At 40.0% G+C, this 24239-nt stretch overlaps 2 protein-coding genes across 2 annotated transcripts in view; one reads left to right on the top strand and one right to left on the bottom strand.

Moving 5' to 3' along the window:
- Positions 1-1070: 1070 nt before the first annotated feature.
- THAP2 (THAP domain containing 2) lies at positions 1071-19532 on the bottom strand. The gene is made up of 3 exons (XM_062203222.1): positions 18966-19532; positions 10691-10886; positions 1071-5638 (listed from the first exon to the last, which is right to left on the bottom strand). The coding sequence occupies exons 1-3, from the start codon at positions 19034-19036 to the stop codon at positions 5249-5251; spliced, it is 657 nt and encodes a 218-aa protein (XP_062059206.1). The 5' UTR covers positions 19037-19532; the 3' UTR covers positions 1071-5248.
- A 127-nt stretch (positions 19533-19659) lies between these two features.
- ZFC3H1 (zinc finger C3H1-type containing) overlaps positions 19660-24239 on the top strand; it is a 56232-nt gene continuing 51652 nt past the window's right edge. The window contains exon 1 of the mRNA XM_062203221.1: positions 19660-20489. Within this exon, the coding sequence (XP_062059205.1) occupies positions 19895-20489 (595 nt within the window). The 5' untranslated portion in view covers positions 19660-19894. The remainder of the gene's footprint in view (positions 20490-24239) is intronic.

Raw genomic sequence — 24239 nt, forward strand, 5'->3', positions numbered from 1 at the left:
CTAATCCTCCGCCTGCAGCACTGGTACCCGGGGTTCTAGTCTCTGTTGGGGTGCCGATTCTGTCCTGGTTGCTCCTCTTCCGGTCCAGCTTTCTGCTGTGGCCCAGGAGTGCAGTGTTGGATGGCCCAGGACTATTGGTCCTTAACAATTGCAAAAAGCATTTACTGTTTACTAGAAAAAATTATCAGTTGGGGCAGGCGCTGTGGTGCAGCGGGTTAATGCCCTGGCCTGAAGCACTGGCATCCCATATGGGCGCGGGTTGGAGACCTGGCTGCTCTACTTCCAGTCCAGCTCTCTGCTATGGCCTGGGCAGTATAAGATGGCCCAAAGTCCTAGGGCCCCTGCCCCAACGTGGGAGACCTGGAAGAAGCTCCTGGTTCCTGGCACCGGATCAGCACAGCTCTGGCTGTTGTGGCCATCTGGGGAGTGAACCATTGGATAGAAGACCTCTCTCTCTCTCTCTCTCTCTCTCTCTCTGCCTCTCCTTCTCTCCGTGTGTAACTCTTTCAAATAAATAAATACATCTTTAAAAAAGAAAAAGAAAAAATTATCAGTGGATTCTATGTACAGTGCTTCTGAATCTAACCCAAAATTTATATGTCCTGAAATCTGCTAATGAATTTCATACATAGTTCAGACCCCTGAGGCTCAAAAACAAACAAACAAACAAAAATCACAACAGTCTTTCCCTTGGAGAAATAAAGAGCATGGACAGTTACATTCTAATAAGACAACTTTAGCCACGTTACACATCAAAAAGGACACAGGAGAAAGGCACTTCTGTCATGGTGGTATGTTTAGGGGTCACACAAGGAGATTGCTAAGTGACCAACCTAAGGGAAGCACATTTGTAAAGATTTGGTTGTAGAAGAGCAGTACAACAGAAATTTTAAGTTAAAGATGACAGTTTAGAATAATTGCTAAACAGTTTCTAAAACTGACCATCAGAAGTAGGTACATACCTCCCTGTCTTCTTGACATTAAACCCAAAGATTTTTTTTTTTTTTAGAATTTTGGAGCATAAATTTTGAACAGCTAAGTAGCAATTTGAAGACTGAGTTGTTCTCTCAATTCATACTGAAGGACATTAGGGAGCAAGCGGAAAACAGTGAGGGCAGGAGTAGTATTTCCCATAGCCTTAATAAGGACCATGTTTGTCGTGTTCATTTTGGTTTGCCCAATGTTTCTTAGTAAATGTTAAGATAGTATTTCTTGAATTATTAAAAACACTAATTTAATATACCAGAAAAAAACCACATTCTCACTTCCTGTTTGCTATTAAAATAATGCTTTGATAATCACATCTAAATTTTTGTGTGAGCCTCAAATTACTGTCAGGAGAGACTACTACAGAGAGTCTGTATAGCCCCTCATATCCAGTCTAGACTGCATAACCTGTATTTAAGACAGTGAAAATAAACAGTAATTCTCATTCAGATATAACTTGAGCAATAAAAGTGAAAATACTTCCCCTTCAAGGCTTTCATTATATTTATTTGGTTTACAGTTTGCTTCATTTTAGGGAGGAGTCCTTGTAGAAGTCTTTTTGGGAGTTATTTAGGGGGAAGGACTTCCACAGAAATGTTTGTGAAGTTTTTTGAAATAACAGACATGACAGTAATTTCCTAGGAGAAAAGTTTTTAATATCAACATTCTTGTAATACATTTTTAAGAATACAATATGTAACTGTTTAATATACACTACAAAATCCTTAATTTTAGAAATTTCCAACTGTCTAAATACCAAAAGAATCCCACATGAACCATTTTCTTCTATTATACCAAAATTAAAATTAACCCGTATTCTAACATTGAGAAAAGAGATAAAAAATACCAACCTTATGAAGTCCACCTAGAAAATATCAACAGTGACCTCAGATGTTACCTTTATGTATTCTATCTTGTTTTTTGGGACACATGATTTGTCCTATTTTTAAAACATTATCCATATGTTAAAAGGATGGTTAACTATAGAGGGCTGAGATTTGGAGACAAACCGTTGTTCAGTTCAGAACTTTCTGAATCACAAGGTATTTCTAGTCCTTGTGCAAGTAGGTATATAAGTGAATAAATAAATTACAAAGATTTCTTCATGTCTAAGTCAGAAATAATACCACATAGACTGTTTGTAAGAAAGAGGAGAATGAGTGGGTGCCAAAATGTTTTCTAAGACTGAGTTAAATTATTTTTAAAAATCTGCATTAATAGGGTTTGTTATGTATAAAGTATCAAATTTTAAATAAACTCTAGTACTGGGCCTTGATGTATTATTTTATTAATAGGTATGTTTTCCTTTTAACAGATACCAGTAATAAAGTTCTTCGTTTTTTTTTTTTTTAAGGATAAAAATATACTGTGACTTATTAAAGATAACACTAGTTCACATCAAACACCAATGTCCTATTTCCTTTGGTAAATCATTGTAAGACATCTGTTTATTTTTAAAAAATCATTTGATTTTAAAAATTTCTGAAGTTTCTGTGTTCTGAGTTCTAATTCAACAGGATTTACCAAAGCATAGCTTGCACTTATTTCTTTTATAGTATTTATCATATTGCATTGTTTCTCTCAGGACACTTTGAGCAGAAAATCATGTCTCATTTTTGTTCTTAGCCTTGGACTTGTTTGTAAGAAGTCATGACACAGGATGAAAGCATCTGTGTTGTGTCCAGCAGAGGACACATGATTAGCTTTATGGTATTTGGTTAGAGTGATAAGGAATCTATCGTGAAACTGAAGATTTTAAGAGACCCCTGTTAGGTTTTTCTCTGAAAATGAAATTAATCTTTATGGCAGACAAATATATGTGAATAGAGTGATCTGATGTTAGTGGGGAGGGTTTGGAGTATGCTGTCAGGATATTAACAATGAAAATGACAAAGAGAAAGCACATAGAAAATTGGCTCTAAAATTGAGTGGCAGTTTATTAAATGGTGTCAAATAATAATGAAAACTGAGTAATTTTGCCAAAAGCTTCCGTATTTTATGCCTTAATGGTTTTAAAAATATTACACAACATAATTATTATAAATGGGAATTGGGCTACATTAATAAAATAGTGTTTGTTTTGTATTTGGGGTAGGAGGTAAGCCACATGAGTGTCCTGGAAAACACAGTTTATGCTAAAATGATTATTGCCCCAACTTAAATTTTGCCTATATTATAAAGCAGATGCAGTTAGTAATTGCTGATGAATTTATACCACTGAAAAGGTATTTGAAACCATACTAAAATACATATAATGACAATTTCAAGGAACTACATCCAGTACTTATGACAAAGATAAAACAACTTAAGAAATACCACCCACGGGAGGATTTTCAGAAAATATTTGCTGTAAATACCTCATGAGAACTAAGAAAATTTCTTCCTACCTTTGCATTTGCTTGAGACATTCCTTATTAAAACAGTACTAACATTGTCAAAAGATTGTTGCCAGGATCCAAGCAAATATCATTTTAAAAAAGGGGTAGGGGAACCCAAATTGCTGACCAAAGTTTATTTTTATCAAAGTAGCCATTACTTTCCAGGAATGATTTATACCAATTTATGATCAGCTATATGCTTTCATATGGTAGCATCACAAGTTTGAATTAGGATTAAATAACTTGATGATATACTAATGCATTTTACATGATTGGAACAAAGCTGTTTGAAGGAAAGAATTTTTATTAAATATTTGGTGAAATAAGGCAAACACTTTAATAGTCATGTGGCAACCACAAAAGAGTTGTTTTATAAAATAATTAGCATTTGCACAGCTTTATCAAAAACATATAAGAACTACATTTCATTTCCCAAATGCATTACAGTTGCTCTATTTGACTTACTGAAAAAGGAAATAAAAAGCAAAGCTTATGTGTAAGATAGATCCTATTTTTGGTTATGAATTATTTAGATGTAATACTGTAAGTGCTGCTGGTTTATGAAAAGGGAGGGGAAAAAGTCTACTATGCAGATATGTTATTTCTGAGATACAGAATGTATTTAGAAAGTTAAAAAGAAGAAGAAAAAAAAAGCTTGAGTTTTAGTATCAACACTTATAGGAGCAGAAGTACCTAATACAGAATTTGCTAACACATGTGCTTACTAATACATCAATTTTGAAGATGTAAATGTAGTATTTTTATTGTAAGAAGAGTTATATGTGTTTCTCTATTGTTTAATTAAGGTAAAGCTAGATCCTGAAACATGTATATTACATGTTTGTAAAGTCAATATAGTCAGCTATGGATTTTTATCAGTCTGAGGTACTTGAGGCCTTATCAAATTTGGATGATTCAACGATACTACACATTCCAAAATATCTTACAATCCATTTTAAAATTTAATATATTTATGACCAAGGTCATAAAGTCACTTTTACTGGTTAAAAAATATAGAAAGCTTAAAACAGAAAAACTGTACCTCAGTTTTTTCTATAAATTTTTCATACCATAGGCACTGCCAGTAATAATTTAATTAATACAAACCCCAACAGTTTTTTTTTTTTTTAATTTATTTGACAGATAGAGTTAGACAGTGAGGGAGAGAGATAGAAAGGTCTTCCTTCCATTGGTTCACCCCCAAATGGCCACCACAGCCGGAGCTACGCCGATCCGAAGCCAGGAACCAGGTACTTCTTCCAGATCTCCCACATGGGTACAGGCGCCCAAGCACTTGGGCCATCCTCCACTGCCTTCCCAGGCCACAGCAGAGAGCTGGACCAGAACAGGAGCAACTGGACAAGAACCCAGTGCCCATATGGGATGCCGGCGCTGCAGGCAGAGGATTAACCAAGTGAGCCACAGCGCTGGCCCAAACCCCAACAGTTTTAAGATCACTATTTAATGTTGGTTAGCTACTACTTAGCATCTTATTTAGAATTTAATTTTCCAACTTTGGAACTGGACAAGGATTCTTTTTCTAATATAAATTACACATATTATGTGTTACATGCTGTTCTTTAACAGTAGCTTAAATAAATACAAAACATCTTGCAAACATAGTAATTTCCTAGCAAAAATTTTAAGAATGTAATTCTAACATAAGGCACTTCCAATAATTTTCAAATAAAAGTCTCATAAAATTTTTTTTGTAATCAAGTCTTTATAAGTTATACAGTAATGGTACTTCAAGTAAAGCTTTATTAATAATCAACTTCCGCATAATTACCATAAATATCTTTGCCTCCAAAAAGAATGAGGATTGGACATCAAGTTCTGTGCAAGCTAAACTTAAGTGAAGGTGTCCTTCATCTGTGTTAGATTTAGATAACTGCCAGTGTTTTATCTTGTTGCTTTCCTTCAAGAATCTTAAAATCCTCCAAAGGAAGACTACTTAAGGCAGTTGGTAAAATGTGTTCTGATGTGCCCTTAGGTAATATGTTATTTGCTTCTAAATTCTTCACCAAGCATGTGGCTTGGATCCATCTACGAGTTGCTCTACGTTCTTTCTGTAGGCAGGTCTTCATTTTTCTTTTCAAGCTTGCGATTTCTTTTTCCAGCTTAATTATCCTCCTTTTTGCCTCCATTGGATTCCTAAAGGCATAACTGTGTTCAAGTAGTACTTGTTGAGTATTTAGGTTTGATTTTAAATTAGACGGTCCAGATGGAGTACAACTGTTGTTTTTCTTCAAAAGATTCTTTGACTTGAGTTTCTGATTCAAATAAAATTAAAGGATTAAACAAATTATGGATGATACAAATAAGTACATACTGTCGTTTTAGATAAAATTGCTTTTAAAAGTCTGATGGGAAGCAACAGCAGTCCATCTCACATAAGCATTCATTAAGTTTCTCATATAGCTGAATACACTCTAGTCACCTATTTCTTTTTGTCATCTCTGGAGAGGTTGAAAAATGGATTTATAAACAAACAGTGGACTTACGGGGCCAGCACTGTGGTGTAGCGGGTAAAGCCACCGCCTGCAGTGCCGGCATCCCATATAGGCGCTGGTTCAAGTCCTGGCTGCTCCACTTCTGATCCAGCTCTCTGCTATGGCCTGGGAAAGCAGTAGAGGATGGCTCAAGTGCTTGGACCCCTGCACCCACATGGGAAACCTGGAGGAAGCTCCTGGATCCAGATCGGCCCAGCTTTGGCCATTTGGACGAATGAACCAGCAGATGGAGGACCTCTCTCTGCCTCTCTGTAACTCTGCTTTTCAAATAAATAAATAAATCTTTAAAAAAGGAAGGAAGGAAGGAAGGTAGGAAGGAAGGGAGGGAGGGAGGGAGGGAGGGAAAAACAGTGGCCTTCTAAGGTCTCATCCAAAGTACTGAGTGTAAGTCTCTCTGGAGACTAAACAATTGCAATTCTCTTACGAAGGCCAATTTAGAATGCGTGTCAACCTTTTATTTGTGATACAGGTTTAATCCTCTTTTTACTTAAATACTATTCGCTCAGTTTGATGAATATTTCATATCTAGGGCCCTACTTAATAAAAATTTAAGAATCTATAGAAACATATTTTCAAATATCAAGCTTGATTTATCTATTAATTGCTCACAGTAACATCCTCAAGAATTTAAAATCTCAGGGCTGGTGTTGTGGGTAACAAGTTAAGCTGCCCCTGCAAAGCTGACATCCCATATGGGCACTGGTTCAAGTCCCTGCTGCTCCACTGCCAATCCAGCTCCCTGCTAATGTGCCTGGGAAAGCAGCTGAAGATGACACAAGTCCTTAGGCCCCTGCAACCATATGCAAGACCCAGAAGAAGCATTAAAATCTGGCTAAGAACTTTTTGTCCAAATCAGAAACCTAAGGACTCTTTTTTCTTTTGTTATCTTTCATGCAAACAGTCATGAAGTCCTATTATTTCTAAATATTTCTATCATGAATCCTTTCCATTATTCTTCATGCATCAGGCCTACATCCTATCTAGCTCCTGACTGATTTCACCCCCTTATTTTGATTCTCACTAACCTCTATTCTGCCACCAGAATAAGTTTTTCTGTGGATTTGACCTTCCTTTGCTGGTTCAAATCTTCCTTGCCTACCTATTACCTATGCATAGCATATTATACTATTGAGGATCTTGCCCTATTCTGTCATTCACTGTCTTGATTACACTCTAGCAATACTAAACCACTTATAATTACCAGATTATATCATATTCTCTTAAATTTTTGTTTTTCATTCATTAAACATTTATTGAAACATAATATGCATTCCTGCAGACATGATGGTAAACAAGTAAGACAAATATGGTATCTGTTTTTGTGAACTCTTGGTTTCTCTGTATAAGGAATTGGCAGGGACTCTTTATATTTTTTTTGAAAAGTAGAAACACAGATCTTCAATCTGCTGGTCTACCTCTCAAATGCCCACAACAGCCAGAGCTGGGCCAGGCTGAAATCAGGAACCTGGAACTCAATTTGGGGTCTCCCACATGTGTGCTACAGACCCAAATACTTAGGCCATCATCTGCTGATTCTCAAGAGTGCACATTAGGAGGAAGCTGGAATTGGAATCAGAGCCAGGACTCAAACCCTGGCACTCTGATATGGGAAGAATAAATCCAACATAGCAAATTAACTACTATGCTAAATGCCCACACCAGGGACTCTTGATCTTTATATCCCCAGCATCTGACTTAAATTCGGCATAATGTTAAGTTTGGTATTTAATGGATGATTAAATGATCAAAATGTCTTAACTGAAAAGTGATCCCTGTTAAATATAAGAGTAGGATGCCGGCTCTGCGGCTCACTAGGCTAATCCTCCGCCTTGCGGCGCCGGCACACTGAGTTCTAGTCCCGGTCGGGGCACCGATCCTGTCCCGGTTGCCCCTCTTCCAGGACAGCTCTCTGCTGTGGCCCGGGAGTGCAGTGGAGGATGGCCCAAGTGCTTGGGCCCTGTACCCGCATGGGAGACCAGGAGAAGCACCTGGCTCCTGCCATCAGATCAGCGCGGTGCGCCGGCCGCAGCGCGCCTACCGCGGCGGCCATTGGAGGGTGAACCAACGGCAAAAGGAAGACCTTTCTCTCTGTCTCTCTCTCACTGTCCACTCTGCCTGTCAAAAGAAAAAAAAATATATATATATATATATATATAAGAGTAGGAATAAGAGAGGGAGGAGATGTACAATTTGGGACATGCTCAATTGGACTTGCCCCAAATGGTGGAGTTAGAAATGTGCCAGGGGATTCCAATACAATCCCATCAAGGTGGCATGTACCAATGCCATCTCTCTAGTCCAAGTGATCAATTTCAGTTCACAATTGATCACACTGATAGATCTAAGAGTCAAAGGGATCACACAAATCAGACTAGTCTCTGCAAATACTAACTGATAGAATAAAAAAGGGAGAGAACGATCCAACATGGGAAGCAGGATACACAGCAGACTCATAGAATGGCAGATGTCCTAAACAGCACTCTGGCCTCAGAATCAGCCCTTAAGGCATTCGGATCTGGCTGAAGAGCCCATGAGAGTATTGTAGGCATGGAAAGCCAAGACACTCTGGAAAAAAAAAAAAAAAAGACCTAAATGAAAGATCTCTGTGAGTGAGATCCCAGTAGAAAGAATGGGCCATCAAAGAAGGAGGTACCTTTCTCTGAAGGGAGGAGAGAACTTCCACTTTGACTATGACCTTGTCTAAATAAGATTGGAGTTGGCAAACTCAAGAGGCTTCCATAGCCTTGGCAACTCATGACTAGAGCCTAGGGAGATTTCTGACGCCATAAACAAGAGTGTCAAATTGTTAAGTCAACAACAGGAGTCACTGTGTACTTACTCCTCATGTGGAATCTCTGTCCTTAATGTGTTGTCCAATGTGAATTAATGCTATAACTAGTACTCAAATAGTATTTTACACTTTATGTTCTGTGTGGGTGCAAACTGATGAAATCTTTACTTAACATATACTAAATCGATCTTCTGTATATAAAGATAATTGAAAATGAATCTTGATGTGAATGGAATGGGAGAGGGAGTGGGAGATGGGAGGGGTGCGGGTGGGAGGGAAGTTATGGGGGGGGGGGAGCCATTGTAATCCATAAACTGTACTTTGGAAAATTATATTTACTAAATAAAAATTTAAAAAAAATAAAATAAATGATCAAAATGTCAAAAATGAGGCACAATTTCAAATTCAATAAATATCTGAGGGCATACTATGTGCTAGGCACTCTTAACAAATGCTGAGGAGTCAGAAGTGAAGAACAGGAGCAGGCATTGTGGTGCAACACGTTAAGCTACAGCCTGCGATACTGCCATCCCATAAGGGTCCTGGTTCATATCCCATCCGCTCCAATTCTGATCCAGCTCCCTGCTAATGTGCCTAGGAAAAAAGCAGCGGATGGTCCAAGTACTTGGCCCCTGTCTCCCAAATGGGAGACCCAGATGGAGTTCCCAGCTCCTGGCTTTGGCCTGGCCTAGCCCTGGCTGTTTCAACCATCTGGGGATGAAGCAGTAGACAGAAGATCTCACTCTCTGTCTCTCTCCTTCTCGCTCTGTAACTGCCTTTTAAAGCAATAAATAATCTTTCTTAAAAAAATGAAAAACAAAGTTCTCTCCCGGAGCTGTGGAAACTTTTTTATCTCAGCCTCCTCTCACATTTAGACATTAATTCAGGTACATTTGCAAATTTAACTCACACTTAAGAAAAGCAGTGGTTTTTCTTCTCTCAGGGGAACTGTCCTCCTTTTCAAAGTTAAACTCTATTTGTGTTCATTCTACTCCTTCTTACCATTTGGTAACATTCTCTTTCATAGCTTAGCTCTTCCTCGCTGACCAGGTCTTCTCTACCCAGGTAAAACAGTCTGCATTCATTCTGTACCTTTCCTATTTCCTTTCATTTGCTAACATTAGATTCTTTTCTTTTCTTTTTTTTTTTTTTACTTTTTTTTTGACAGGCAGAGTGGACACAGAGAGAGAGACAGAGAGAAAGGTCTTCCTTTGCTGTTGGTTCACCCTCCAATGGCCGCCATGGCCGGCGCGCTGTGGCCAGCGCACTGCGCTGATCCAAAGGCAGGAGCCAGGTGCTTCTCCTGGTCTCCCATGGGGTGCAGGGCCCAAGCACTTGGGCCATCCTCCACTGCACTCCCGGGCCACAGCAGAGAGCTGGCCTGGAAGAGGGGCAACTGGGACAGAATCCAGCGCCCCGACCAGGACTAGAACCTGGTGCGCCGGCGCCGCTAGGCGGAGGATTAGCCTAGTGAGCCACGGCACCGGCACAACATTTGATTATTTTCAACTCATACTTCAACCCACAGGCATTTATTCTACTCATGAAACTGCAACTGTTTTGTGCAAGGTCAAGAACCCTCTTACAAGTTTCCCCTAACTGCTGGAGTTCTATGAACTTTTCTGTTATGCCTCACTCTGAACTTACACACTTTGCGGTAACTCTGGGTGTGCTGCTCTTAAAGTACTTGTTATTTGCTTATCATCTTAAAATCAGAGCAGAGTGATACTAAAGGTTTCATTATTCCTATTTCTCAAATCTTACCAATGGTACATTTATCAATAAAAATTGGTAGCAATGTAAAACTCCAATAGAGTAAAACAGTCTGGATTCAGGAAAGACAATTGGAGTCAACAGATTGAGTTCTAATTCTAGCCTGTACCTTTATTGCATAAGAGCTCAGACTGCAATTTTCTCGTGGCATATCGATATATACATGAATTTTAGTGTACTCTAAGTTGTTGTATAAACAAAAAGAAATAGGTTCTAAAAATGGTACAGAGGAGAACAACATTACCTACCACAGACTTTATATGGGTACAAAAATCAAAAATGGTTGGAACAGCATCCATTTTAAGTCGTCGAGTTTGTCCTGTTAGGTCAAAACAGGAGGCTTCAAAGTGCTTTGAACAAAGAAAGGTATGTTTTCCCGGCACAAAATTTTTGCGCCTAACCAGGCGAATCCATTCCTTTCTTCTTTTAGGATCCAAAGGAAACCTTAAAAAAAAAAAAAAAAAAAAAAAGGAAATTCAAATTCTATCCTACTTGTGTGACTGTACCTGAATGGTTAAAACAAATTTAAAAAGTGACGATTTAAAGTATTTCCCATTTATATAAAAAATTTTAAGCTACATCCAGACACTGGAACAAAATTCATGCTAATTTTTGTAAGCTTGAAAAAATTAGCAAAAAATTAATTTGAGTGCTTTTATTTTTCAGGACTTTTCCAACAGACATGCCTTCTTACTCTATTCCTTAACTTGGGCAGTAAAAGAAAAATGACTGAATTGGCCTAGATGAAGTTTATTTAAACTATTATAAGCAGGAGTAATTTCAAATGCTTTGATTTGCTAATATAAATGGTCAAGAGAAATCATGTATCTAAAGATGGAATTTTATCAAGAAAAGCTGAGGCAGATCATGATTCTCCCTTCTCTGTGTTCCGTTTTTATGACACCTAACATTGTTTTGTTACATTTTAATAAATTTCCAGTGAAATATAAGATTAAAAGTTTCCTCAAGACAGGTATTATATCTTTTCATCTATTTAACACTTAACACATTGCCTTGCAAGCAGTAGAGATTCAATAAACATTTGCTGAATTAATACAAATATCAAATATTTAAACTAGTAATTCACTGAATTTCTTCCATATATTACATATTAAAAAACTATATATATTTAAAAAACCTGTTATGTAGTACAGCAAAAAAGCTTAGTTATAAAAATAGTAAAAAGCTTTGTAGCAACGTCTTCCTTTAATATTTATTCCAAACACAAAATATATTAATATGCCCTCAGTGTTTACCTGTTAAAGATGAAGTGAATGTAAGGGGTTGTCTCTAAAAACTCTACTGGTAACTATGTTGATTGGCTTGGAAACGTAAGAATCAACATTCTAAAGTTCAATGCTTTAGACTACCTTATCCTATAACTATTAATTGTTTAGAAAGAATCATAAATCCATGTTAGAAGATTAAGAAGCCCCCAGTGCAAGTCTTACAAGGCAAAATCTTTGACTCTATCTCATATATAGCTGTCCCTTGGTTTCCGTGGGAGTTTGGTTCCAGGAACCCCATGGATAGCAAAATCTGTCGATGTTCAAGTCCCTTATAAAAACTGGCTTATTTGCATAACCTATACATATATCCTGTCATATACTTTAAACCATCCCTAAATTACTTTTAATACCTAATAAAATATAAATGATATGTAAATATTTGTTATTTGTATTACTCAGAGAATATGACCCCAAAAAAGTCAGTACATGTTCAGTACAGATGCAATTTCTTTTTCAAATATTTTTGACCCACGGTTGGTTAAATTTATGGAACCCTGGTTACAGAGGGTTGACTGTACTAGGTTTGCTCACATTCCTGGCAATGAGAGGCACAAAAGATCAAAGTCCAAATTCACAGTAAACATTTTCCATCTCCTGTCCTCTGAACTCCAAACATACCCTGAGCTGAAGATGCTTAATTATGAAACCAATGCCTCAAACTGAACCTTAACTTGATCAAATTCTACTTCCTTCTTTTCAGACTTTAGGAATCCCCTCAAAGTGTTTCATGATCAGAAGACTACATTAGATGTTGCTATATCACATATCATTAATATCACAGTTCTTTTACAAAAATTGTTTTGTTCTTATTCATTTTTTACTTAAAAGATAGACAGAGGCAGACAGACACAGAGAAGTCTTCCATCCTCTGGTTCACTCCTCAAATGCTCACAACTAAAGCTGGGTTAAGCTGAAGCCAAGAGATCAGGACTCAAGCAAGGTCTTCTACATGGATGGCAGAGATACAACTTATTATTATTACTATTATTTATTTGACAGGTAGAGTCACAGACAGTGAGAGAGAGAGAGACAGAGAGAAAGGTCTTCCTTCTGTTGGTTCACTCCCCAAATGGCCACCACGGCTGGCACTGCGCTGATCCAAAGCCAGGAGCCAGGTGCTTCTTCCTGGTCTCCCATGCGGGTACAGGGGCCCAAGCACCTGGGCCATCCTCCACTGCTTTCCCAGGCCACAGCAGAGAGCTGGACTGGAAGAGGCACAACTGGAACTAGAACTCGGCACCGATATGGAATGCAGGTGGAGGATTAACCAAGTGAGCCATGGTGCTGGCCCAGAAATACAACTTCTTGGGCCTAATCATTATTGTGTCTTCTAGAGTGCACAGCAGCAGAAACCTGGAATTGGAAATGAAACCAGTACTGGAACCCAGGAACTCTCAGGGGCATGTGGGTGTCCCAAATACCCACCTGAACATCACTTTGTTTTAATTGCTTACTTTTCTGTCTCCCCCACTAAATTCCAAGAGAGGAGCTTTTTTTCATGACTCTATCCCTAGGTCTAGCATAGTATCTAGGGTAGTACATGTTATTTAAATAACAGGCCTATGTGAACCAATGAATACTTGAACTAATGGGGCTAATTTGGCATTGCTAAGTCATCTTTACATTACCTATGCAGAAACAGTTTTACATTTGATTTTTTGTTTTTATATGGCATTAATCTTAATCATGTTTTGAATGTACTGTTTAGATTTTTCTCAGTACCTTCAAAGGGTGAGATGTAACTCATAAGCTGAATTTAAGTAATAAAAGATCACTGGGGTGGGTATATGACCAAGCAGGTAAGATACCACTTGAGGCCCGCATTCCATGTTGGAGTGTCTGGGCTTGAGTCCTGGCTCTTCTCCTGACTCTACTTCCCTGCCAATCTGCACTCTGGGAAGCAGCAGGTCACTGCCACCCATGTGGAAAACCTGGATTGAGTTCCACTCCTGGATTTGGCCTGGCAACATTCCAGCTATTGTACATATTTGGTGGATTGAAGCAGCAAATCAAAGTTCTCTCTTTCTCTCAAATAGTAAAAAAAATAAATAAATAAATAAATTAAACATTATTTATTTATTTGAAAGACATTGTGACAGAGAGAGGCAGAGAAGAGAGCTCTTCCATCTGCTGGTTCACTTCCAAAAGGCCACAACAGCCCAGGTTGAACTGGACTGAAGTCAGGAGCCAGGAACTCCATCCTAGTCACCTACATGGGTGGCAGGGGCCAAGTACTTGGGCCATCTTCTACTGTCTTTCCAGATATATTAGCAGGATTGGAAGCAGTTTGGGACTCAAAGCAGTGCTCTGAATATGAGATATCTGCATCACAGGCAGCAAGATTGGCCCCAGTAAAAAACATTTTAAAAGGAAAGAAAAACTTTGGTCAAAAGGGTATATTTAAAAAACACATCCTAGGCCGGCGCCACTGCTCACTTGGCTAATCCTCCGCCTGTGCCTGCGGTGCTGGCACACCGGGTTCTAGTCCTGGTCGGGGCTCCGATTCTGTCCCTGTTGCTCCTCTTCCAGCCCTGCTCTCTGCTGTGGCCCAGGAAGGCAGTGGAGGATGGCCCAAGTGCTTGGGCCCTGCACCCGCATGGGAGACCGGGAGGAAGCACCTGGCTTTTGGCTCCTGGCTTTGGATCAGTGCAGTGCGTCAGCCGTAGTGGCCATTCTGGGGGTGAACCAACGGAAGGAAGACCTTTCTCTGTCTCTTTCTCACACTAACTCTGCCCGTCCAGAAAAAAAACAAACAAAAAAAAAACCCACATCCTATACAAATTAAAAAAATAATATGTTAGTACCAGATGGATATATCAAGCTCTCAGAAACATCACAAATTACGTAGTTTCTGGCCGGCGCCGCGGCTCAATAGGCTAATCCTCCGCCTTGCGGCGCCGGCACACCGGGTTCTAGTCCCGGTCGGGGCACCGATCCTGTCCCGGTTGCCCCTCTTCCAGGCCAGCTCTCTGCTGTGGCCAGGGAGTGCAGTGGAGGATGGCCCAAGTGCTTGGGCCCTGCACCCCATGGGAGACCAGGAGAAGCACCTGGCTCCTGCCATCGGATCAGCGTGGTGCACCGGTCGCACCAACGGCAAAGGAAGACCTTTCTGTCTCTCTCTCTCTCACTATCCACTCTGCCTGTCAAAAAAATAAAATAAAATAAAATAAAACAAATTACGTAGTTTCTTAAATAATGCTATTTTGCTTGTGTCTTTAACAAACAATTGAATGCCTCTTACATTTCTCCAATCACTGTTTGAGGCACTGATGATATGGGTAGTAAACAAAACAGACATGATACCTATCCTTCACAAGCACGTACTGTAATGCGGAAGGTAAAAACAAATAATTTGATGCAATAGCAGAGATAATGAAAACACTGCCTGCCTCTGGACAACCAGGGTTCTAAAGTGGCTCCTTTGCATAATAGTTGGGCGTCTACAGGCAAGTTATTTAACCTTTTTAGGTCTCTTAAAAAAGAATCTGCAAGGCAGAGATAGAGATTTTCCATTCACTGGTTCACTCCCCAAATGCCTACAACAGCCAGGGCTGGGTCAGGCTGAAATGAAGAGAACCTAGAACTCAATCTGGATCTTCCACATAGGTGGCAGGGATCCAACTATTTCAACCATCACCTGCTGCCTCTCAAATGGTGCACTGACAGGAAGCTAGAACTGAAAGAGAGGAGCTGGGAAACCCAAGCACTCCAATATGGGATGCAGTAGTTACAAGTCCCGTCTTAACTGTGCCAAATACCTGCCCCAGGTCTCCTTTTTATCATCCATAAAGTGGAAGCAGGAATGGTTCTAAGGATTAAATGAGAAAATGTTAGTAAATGCTTAGCCTCATTTACAGTATGTGGTAAATTATTAATGGTTACTTCTTATTATAAAGTAATTATAAGTCTCATAAGTTTTTATAAACAGGTAAGTACAGGGTTGTACGGAGCCATAAAACAGGAAGGGCTAATCGAGTCAGGAGCTTAAGAGCAGGAATTAGAAAAGCTAGAGTGAGAGTACTAAAGAGTGTTAAGAGTATCCTGGGGACAAGGAAGAGTGGTAAGACTAGAAATAATGCTGGAGGGCCTTCAACTTCATCAAAAATGGCACTGGTAAGTAATTAAAGGGCTGAATTTCAAGAGCTGACTGTTAACAGAATATTTTTGAACTGGTTATTAAACATAGCCTTTATTAAAAAATAATATAAATTTACATTTAAATAAAACCAAAATACTCAAAACTCCTTACTTTCCTGATGATTTTTACAATTATCTTCACTTAAAAAAATTTATTCACTTCAAAGTCAGAGAGTCAGAGTTCTTCCATATACTGGTTCACTCCCCAGATGGTGACAAAGGCTGGGCAAGGCTGAAGCTAGGAGCCAGAAGCTTCTTCTGGTCTCCCATGTGAGTGGCAGAGGTACAGGGACCAAGTACTTGGACTATCCTCTGCTTTCCCCAGGACATTAGCAGGGAGCTGGATCTGAAGTAGAGCAGACGGGACACGAACTAGAACCCAGATGGGAGGCTGGTGTTGCAGGAGGTGGCTCTACCCACCATGCCACAACATTAGCCCCTACTATCTACACTCTTAAGGTTATTTATGTCTGTTGTGCCTGTATGGTGGAAGTACTGTAGAATAGTGATCAGTGATCCATGATCAGTGATGTATTAGTAACTTGAAATAAGCCTTGGTAGAGTATTTATAATCATAGAAATTGGGCAAACTCGATGTTAAATCAAGGCTTTTTCCCTTCCCCAGAGAGATGGTTGTTAAACATTTAGCAACACACCACTGATAACAGTAGACTGGTTAGAAGAGCCCGAATGGATGCAGTCAACCAGTTAAGAGGCTGTTGTAATAACCTGCTGAAGGAGTGGTAAGAAGTCAAGGAAGAATGGCTTTTAAGTTTCTGGATGGATGGTGTTTCCATTTACTGAGAGAAGGAAGAAAGGAAGTGGATTACATTTGGGGGAATGGCAGTTCATCAGTACCGATGATGAATCTGAGGAACTAGATAGAAACCAGTAACTAAGTAGACAGATATGGACTGGAGACACTGATATGAAAATGAATAAGTAGATATTCATGAGACCACAGGCATAGCTGAAATCATCCTGATAACAGTGTGAAGACCTTGGTTAGGGCATAGGAGAGAAGGGCTGCTGAGGAGATTGAAGACAGGCCAAGAAATAAGAAAATCACAAAATCAATGTTAAATAATTCAAAAGCAGAGACTATCTCAAGGAGGAAATGGTCATATGCCATGACAAATCCATCTAGAGATATGGAAATGTTAGACAAGGGCAGTTTCAGATTACTGGGTAGACCCAAAGAATGGAATGGGTTGAATAAGAGGTAAGAAAAATGAAGATAGTTTAGGTAACACAGGGATGAAAAAGTCAACTAGTGTCATAAAGAGGAGTCAGTTAATGAAATATTTATTTTTTAAGATAGATGTATTTTTATAATTATTGCTGTCTTAAGATCCAACTTTGAGTTTATACATGAATGTGTTAAATTCATAGCTAACAAACTGTATGCATGTCATTGTACCACCATGCATCTCTCCAACATTGTTATTGGTGCCTGGACTTATCTTTCTCATCTTTCAAATGAAATTGCCAAATCCAGAAGTTTCAAGTATTTCTAAAATCTGTCCAATTTTCTCCATCAATACCTCTGTAGCATAGGTCCCTAGGTGATCTGTCCAGATCTTACTACAGCTTCCTAACAACTTTTCCTTATTAACTCTCATCTCCCTTAATCCAGTGCTGACATCAACTAAGCAGGACAGTGTTTAGTTCAGCTGACATTTTGATGGGATTCTTCTGTGAAGGAAACTGTGGGTAAATTAACATTCTGTAAAATTTTTCTCAACAAACTCATCTCTGATGACACTTGCCCAGCACTTTCAGTAACAGTGTAATTCTCTACACTACAGCCAACAGCGCTTTTTAAGATGCTAATCTAACCATGCCACTCTTTTTAAACCCTCCATGGCTTAAGGACCCTTCCAATGAAACAGAGAATACTTAAGTAGATAGAGGACCAGGTCTGTGTCATTCTTTGGTCTCATCTGAAACATAGCATCTTTTGAGAAGTGTTCTTTGACTTTCCAAGGCCTTAGGTCTCTCTGTCTTTTCTGTGGCAATTAACTGTTATTATATATCTTTCTCTTCCCATTAAATGCTGAACTCCAGAAAGGTTAAGATGTTTGTGAAGCCTTGGTAGAATGTCAGGCATTTAGGAACTCACCTATATGTTTGATGGTGAATGAACAATAGCACTATCTTTTTAATTAAGTAGTTTAAATATAGAAGCATTGCAAGATTTTTTTTTTTTCTAAATGGACACTTTGGATAGGGACCACATTGAGTAATAGGTAGGGTAAACATCAAGAATATAAATTCCTATATTCTAACACCATCTAACTTGTGAGGTATACAAAAATCAGAACTGTTTTCACATGACTTCAATATTTCTTTTATTAGGTACCTGCCAGCAACTTACAGAGAAGGTAAACATTTACTGAGTAACCGTTCAAGATAGTGTTCAAAGTGCTTTCAGAAATTCTGATTTGACAGAATTAAAGAATTTTGAACGTTCTTCCAACAAACGAAGGCAAAATAAAACCTACGTTCTTTTTATTAGTCTGATCTAGTAAGAACACTCTTCAAACAAAGGAAAAATAAAATCAGGGTTTTTATTATTCTAATAAGAAGCTTATCTTTTGCACTTTGATTAACATCGTTTAATCCACGGCTATCAATGACGACTCAATTCCTCAGAGTTACTGTGTGTGTGGCTATTAAACATCTAAATACTTCCCATGTGAATTCAGGCATTGAGAAGTTCCTAATTTTAATGGGAACACAGCAGGCTTCACAGATGATTGATTGCTCGCTGTGATGGGGACGATCTCTCACCCTGAGGGCGCCTTTATGTCAAAACCTGATCTAATCTATAGGAGTAAAACAGTAGCAAATCAAGCTCTCCTCCTGTGCCTTTTTCTCTAAGAGGCCCTCACCATCCAGCACTGGCATTTCTTTCAGAGAAGTGAACCTTCCCTGAAAGGAGAAAAAAAACCTGGACAGATTTCAGGACTCACACACAATGGTCCAAATGATGATTCCTAGCTACTCGCTGGGAAAGCTACTCCTTTTCTTCCACGAAAGCAACTGCCAGCCTCGAACTCCCATTTCCGGCCCCACTCCTCTCCGCCCAGGTTACCTGTGGAAGCTGATGTTAATGTGCTTGTTGTAGGTGGTAGCACAGCCCGCGGCGGCGCAATTGGTCGGCATTTCCCTGGCCCCCTCATTCGGCGCTGTTCTAAGCCCGTTCTGAGGAGGCGCCGGCTGCTAAGTTTGCTTCCGGCACAGGTTAGACAATCGAGGCAGACCTACTGCGCTTAGCCTCGAAAGCGGGGGTGGGAAGAAGGGCTTGTGTGTGGGGGCGAGAAGGGGGTCAACCTCCCCGTTCTCGTTATTAATATGGCGGGTTAGAACCCACGGAGCCAACCATCCCGGAGCCGCAGTCGCCTTCGTCTGCCTTCACCAACATGGCTGACAAATCCCGTTCTTTGCTCCCTCCCTCAAAAGGGAGCAGATCTACTCCGTTTCTTTGGCAGCAGTCCTCGGAGCAATTAAAAGAAAAGGCGCTTCCCCCTCCAAGTCCTAAGAACCTCTCAAAGCTGCGGCCAACAGGAGCCCGCCCATCCCGGCACGCACCCAGCTGACCCAGTCCCGAGCTGGCGGTAGGTGTGAGCCACAGGCCGGAAGGACGAAGCCGCTGACTCGAGTACCAACCTCTGAAATCGCGTCACCTGCTTTGTTCTCGCGTGAGTTGGGAGGCCCGTTTCCTGCGAGGCGCAGGAAGTGACATCTCGGGCACGGCCGCTGCTAGAGCCCCTTTCTCGCGAGGCGGAAGCAGCTCAGCCGCGGAAGAGCAAGGGGGCGCTAGGCGAGGGGACGGGTAGCGACGGTCCGGCGAGGAGGAGCTGGGGTGCGGGGAAGTTGGGGAGCAGAGCCCGCTAGGTGTCCGACTCCGGGAAGGCCGCACCGACCGGGTCCGTTAGGAAAGAAGAGGGCCGAGGAGGAAGGCAATTGTCGGGCGGATCCCCGGACGGAGGGCGAAGTGGTGCGGGAGCCGCAGCTGCCCGGATGGCGACCGCAGACACTCCGGCCCCGGCCTCCAGCGGCCTCTCGCCCAAGGAAGAAGGGGAGCTTGAAGATGGGGAGATCAGCGACGACGACAACAACAGCCAGATCCGCAGCCGGAGCAGCAGCAGCAGCAGCGGCGGCGGGCTGTTGCCGTACCCGCGGCGAAGGCCTCCTCACCCGGCCCGGGGCGGCGGATCCGGCGGAGGCGCTGGCTCCTCTTCGTCATCGTCCTCTTCTCGGCAGCAGCTGAGGAATTTCTCACGCTCGCGGCACGCGTCCGAGCGCGGCCACCTCAGGGGACCCAGCAGCTACCGGCCCAAAGAACCGTTCCGGTCTCACCCGCCCTCGGTGCGGATGCCTTCGAGCTCGCTGTCCGAAAGCAGCCCCCGGCCGTCTTTCTGGGAGCGGAGCCACCTCGCCTTGGACCGTTTCCGCTTTCGAGGCAGGCCTTACAGGGGTGGGAGTCGCTGGAGTCGGGGGCGCGGAGGGGGCGAGCGAGGAGGCAAGCCCGGGGGCAGACCTCTGGGAGGAGGCCCGGGATCCGGATTCGGCAGCGGCCAGAGCTGGCGAGAGCCCTCTCCCCCTCGGAAGAGCTGTATCCTTAACGTGGCGGTCTGCCCTGGGTGTGTCCCTGAAGTTCCTTTTAGCGTCATTGCTGGGTCTGTGAGATGAGTGGAACTTTTCTGAACCTGCAGAACCGCTTATTTGGCCCCGTGTCAGTATACTCTTAGAAAGGAAGCTCTGTGATAATTGTCATGTGTCACACCACGGAGATGTGTCTTTAGAATTGCTTGGTTGGGTATGTCGCTTTTTAACGTATTGCGGGTTGGGGTTAGCTGGTAGGCTCTAAGACTGTCAAATCGGATTTGTCATGGTACACCAGACGTCCAACTTTAGTTGGCTTTTTTTTTTTTTTTTTTTTTTTTGCTGGTTCAGGAACTTCATGTGAAGTTGACTTCGATTTTAAGAGAGAGAAAAAATAGTCGTAAATATTTTGAGAAATACTGTTTATTATGTCATGTTGCACTTTGGATTGTAAAGTTTCGTTCCTCATAATTCTGTTCTTGTGATTCGATTTTTACCCTTTCTTGATATATTTTTTCTCATTGCTGCCTTTTAAAGTGGGGTGGGAGAGGGAGGGTGAGGGCAGCAGGAAGAGACCCAGTGTTTTTACCAGCCATGTTAATTCAGAGATTTTAAATTCGTACATTGTTTTAAAAAGTTTTAACTCCTCTATTTCCTCCGTTCACTTTTGGATATTTTATAACTATTAATGTTGACTAGATGTGGGCTAGCCAGAGAAAGATAAATTTAACAGCGTTTTAATAATTAGAGGGGAGAATGTGTAAGTATGGTGGAGATTATGGACAAGTTGAGAAGGAAAACAAAATATTTTTGTTCTCACTTTTCAGTTATCTTTTAGCACTACTGAGCTTCCTTAGGATTTATGCTGAGGAACCAGTCATCAGTTTGTTTCCTGTTTCATCATGGGTTTATAGAACCATGCCTGACTCTGCAATAATTGCATGAAGTAGTTTACTAAGGACTTTCATTACTAGTTGTAATTTCCATTGTGTGGTAATTTTTTATTATATTCGTTACATATGAAGTGTATATGTAATGATGTTTTTTGGGAAGACAATTATTTTTATAGAATACTTAGGGCAAGAATGGTCTTTCCCAGATGTCACGCTATATGGGGTACAAAGAATGTACATTTAGGTAAGAAGTAGCTTTTGGTGCTAGGGCCCTAAAAAAAACTTATGCGATAAAAATTGAGTTAGGAGCATTTCAGGATTGTTTCAGACAAAATTATGTGTATATTTCACTTTATAAAGACAGTAAGCATTCTCTTGAGGTTAGGAAACCACTGCCCAAGGTATTTTTTTTCTCCATGGATTTTTTTGTTGTTATTGTTCTCCATTCAGAATTAAAAAACAGAAAACCTATTAAAACATATGTATTACAGTTTAGTATAAAATGCTCAAATCAAGATAAGTAAAAGGTAACTATGCGCATTCAGAAAGTTTTTTTCTGAATTTGTTTTATGTTACAGAAGGAGGAGGCAAATGTGCTGGCCTTTCTCTGCCCCTTCATTGCCAGTTTGATCCTCTGCTGTGTGCTTTCATTAATTTTTATGCTTATGCTTTTTTATTAATGAACAGGCATATGATATTGCAAAAAAATTATAGGAAAATAACCAGTTTGCCTGTGTGATTTTGACTTCTGTAGTAACCTGTCAGAAATGAGCCATCTTGCTCTTTTTCTTTTCACAGATGCTGCACTTAAGAAAAGGATGCTTGTTTTGACCCTCTGCTCATTGTTTTCCTCCTGAAGTATCACTAATCTATTCTAGAAGTGTTCTTTCTAAGAATTTGAGAAGGAAAATGTTGTTCCCAGTCTCTTGTGTAACATGAGCAAAGAAAATTTGTAACACAAAGTTTTATTAATTTGGATTTCTTTGTCAAAATTTTACTGAGTTTAATTCATATTTCTACTATGTGATTTGAAAACGACTTTTTTATTTTACATATATTGTATAAAGAGTGAGGGTCATTCTGTGGCTCATTTCCATAATCTAGAAATGAAGTAGCTCAAGTAGAGGATTTGGTTTTGGCTTAGTTTTTTTTCTTTCTATTTTTTTGCAATAATTTATTTCTCTGTGATAATTAAGATATGCTAATTGTCACTTTAAAAAATAGAATAAACCAAAATCTGTTGTATTTATTATTTTTGTTATTCATTTTAACTTTTTTCTTAATGATAGACACTTTATTGGTCTATCTTCTTAAGTCTCCCTAGAATACTGCTTTAAACTTTCAAATCTGAGGAGAGTTAACATAATTAGGCCAGTGTTTCTCATCAGTAAAAAGTCATTTCATTTTCACTTAGAGCTCTTGTTTTGTTTTTGAATCAGATTTCAGTTAGAACTTAAATCTTGACAAGCTTAAAACTAAATCTAATGTGTGTGATTCCAGCTAGTCTTATAAATAGTGGTAGGAGATTTCATTTAGCTTGAAAATTAGTCATAGGTCATAATTGCTTTTCTTATGTTCTTGCATTGTTTTAATTTTTGTTAATGTATTGAATCTTTTTCTTTTGTGTATGTTCCTAAGGTCTTTATTAGTCTTTAGTTTTCTTGACTTCAGTTATACCTTCAGATGTTTCTGTTGAAAACTCGGATGTAAGTGTAGATAGTTACTGAATTTATGTACAAAGAGTGCATAACGGGAGGGGAGAGCAAGTAACTCTGGCTTCCCTGGAGAGGTGACTTAAATTTGTGTCAAACTGCAGAAAAGAAACCTACACTCAAAGCTATGTGTAAATTGTGATGAGCAGGGAAAAGGAAAGATTAGGAAGGTAAGCACGTATCAGATCATAAAGAACTTAAAATCTGAGATTTACACAAGGGGAATGATCTGGTTGGATTTGTATTCTGGAAAGATTACTCTGGAAGCAGTATGGAGGATGGCTTGTGGGAAACAGAGAACCCAAAATATCTTAAAACCAGGCCAGACTTTCCTCCTGTGTTATGTGAAACTATTGGAGTGCTTAAGAACTCTCAGAATGAAAAAAGAGGCTAAGTAGAGCTTACTGAAGAGCACTGTTATTTCAGGAGTTGGAAAGAAAGAAGTCAGGAAGACAAGGTAGGGAGACAAGGCATTGGCAGTTAAGGACATTGAAACAGTGGTTTACAGTATCAAGTGCTACAAGTAAAATAAAGTTTGAAAACACTGATGGGGGAACTCCCAGACAGATTCTGTTAATGAATAGGATTAGAAGCTAGATTGCTTTCAGCTGGAGAAGCAAGTGGTCTTCCATAAAGTGGCTCTGTGGAGGTCAGAGATCTAAAGATCTATAAGAAAGTTTTGCTGCAGAAGTGAGAGGATTTCAGTTGTAGTGCTTAGTTTCTCAAATACTTGGTTGTGATTTTCATTGTTGACTTGGCCATCAAGGGAATTTGAAAATCTTTGCTGGCTGCTTGCCTTCGGTTAAATGAAAGGACCATATTTAGGACCCATAGTGTTAGATACTAGCCAGTAAGTTCAAAATGATCCGTAAATGATATATTGTATAAATCCACAAGAGGTACTTATCTTTTCACTTGTTAATTTCCAGGCTGGAAAAGTTAAGTGTAGCAATTCTCATATGCCTTTCCTGTTTTAAATAAAAATTGCAGTTTGGAACTTTGTAGCCATTTTTAATGAAGAAGTTAAGTTCTAAGTATCATGTTAGACAGGAAAATAAAAGTAATTGCCTTAGATAGCCTTGTCTTTAAGGCAAAGTAGTTTAAAAGATACATCTTGAGAACTATTCAAAGGTTTTTTTTTTTTAAGGTTATGTA

This window comes from Lepus europaeus, chromosome 10, assembly GCF_033115175.1.
Source record: "Lepus europaeus isolate LE1 chromosome 10, mLepTim1.pri, whole genome shotgun sequence".
NCBI classification, from domain to species: domain Eukaryota; kingdom Metazoa; phylum Chordata; class Mammalia; order Lagomorpha; family Leporidae; genus Lepus; species Lepus europaeus.

Excerpts from the sequence above, each read along its gene's own strand:
- THAP2 (XM_062203222.1), bottom strand. The coding sequence starts at position 19,036 with ATGCCGACCAATTGCGCCGCCGCGGGCTGTGCTACCACCTACAACAAG. Across the intron at positions 10,887-18,965 it reads ATTAACATCAGCTTCCACAG|GTTTCCTTTGGATCCTAAAA; the intron begins GTAACCTGGGCG and ends TTTTTTTTTAAG. Across the intron at positions 5,639-10,690 it reads GTACCCATATAAAGTCTGTG|AAACTCAAGTCAAAGAATCT; the intron begins GTAGGTAATGTT and ends TATTTGAATCAG.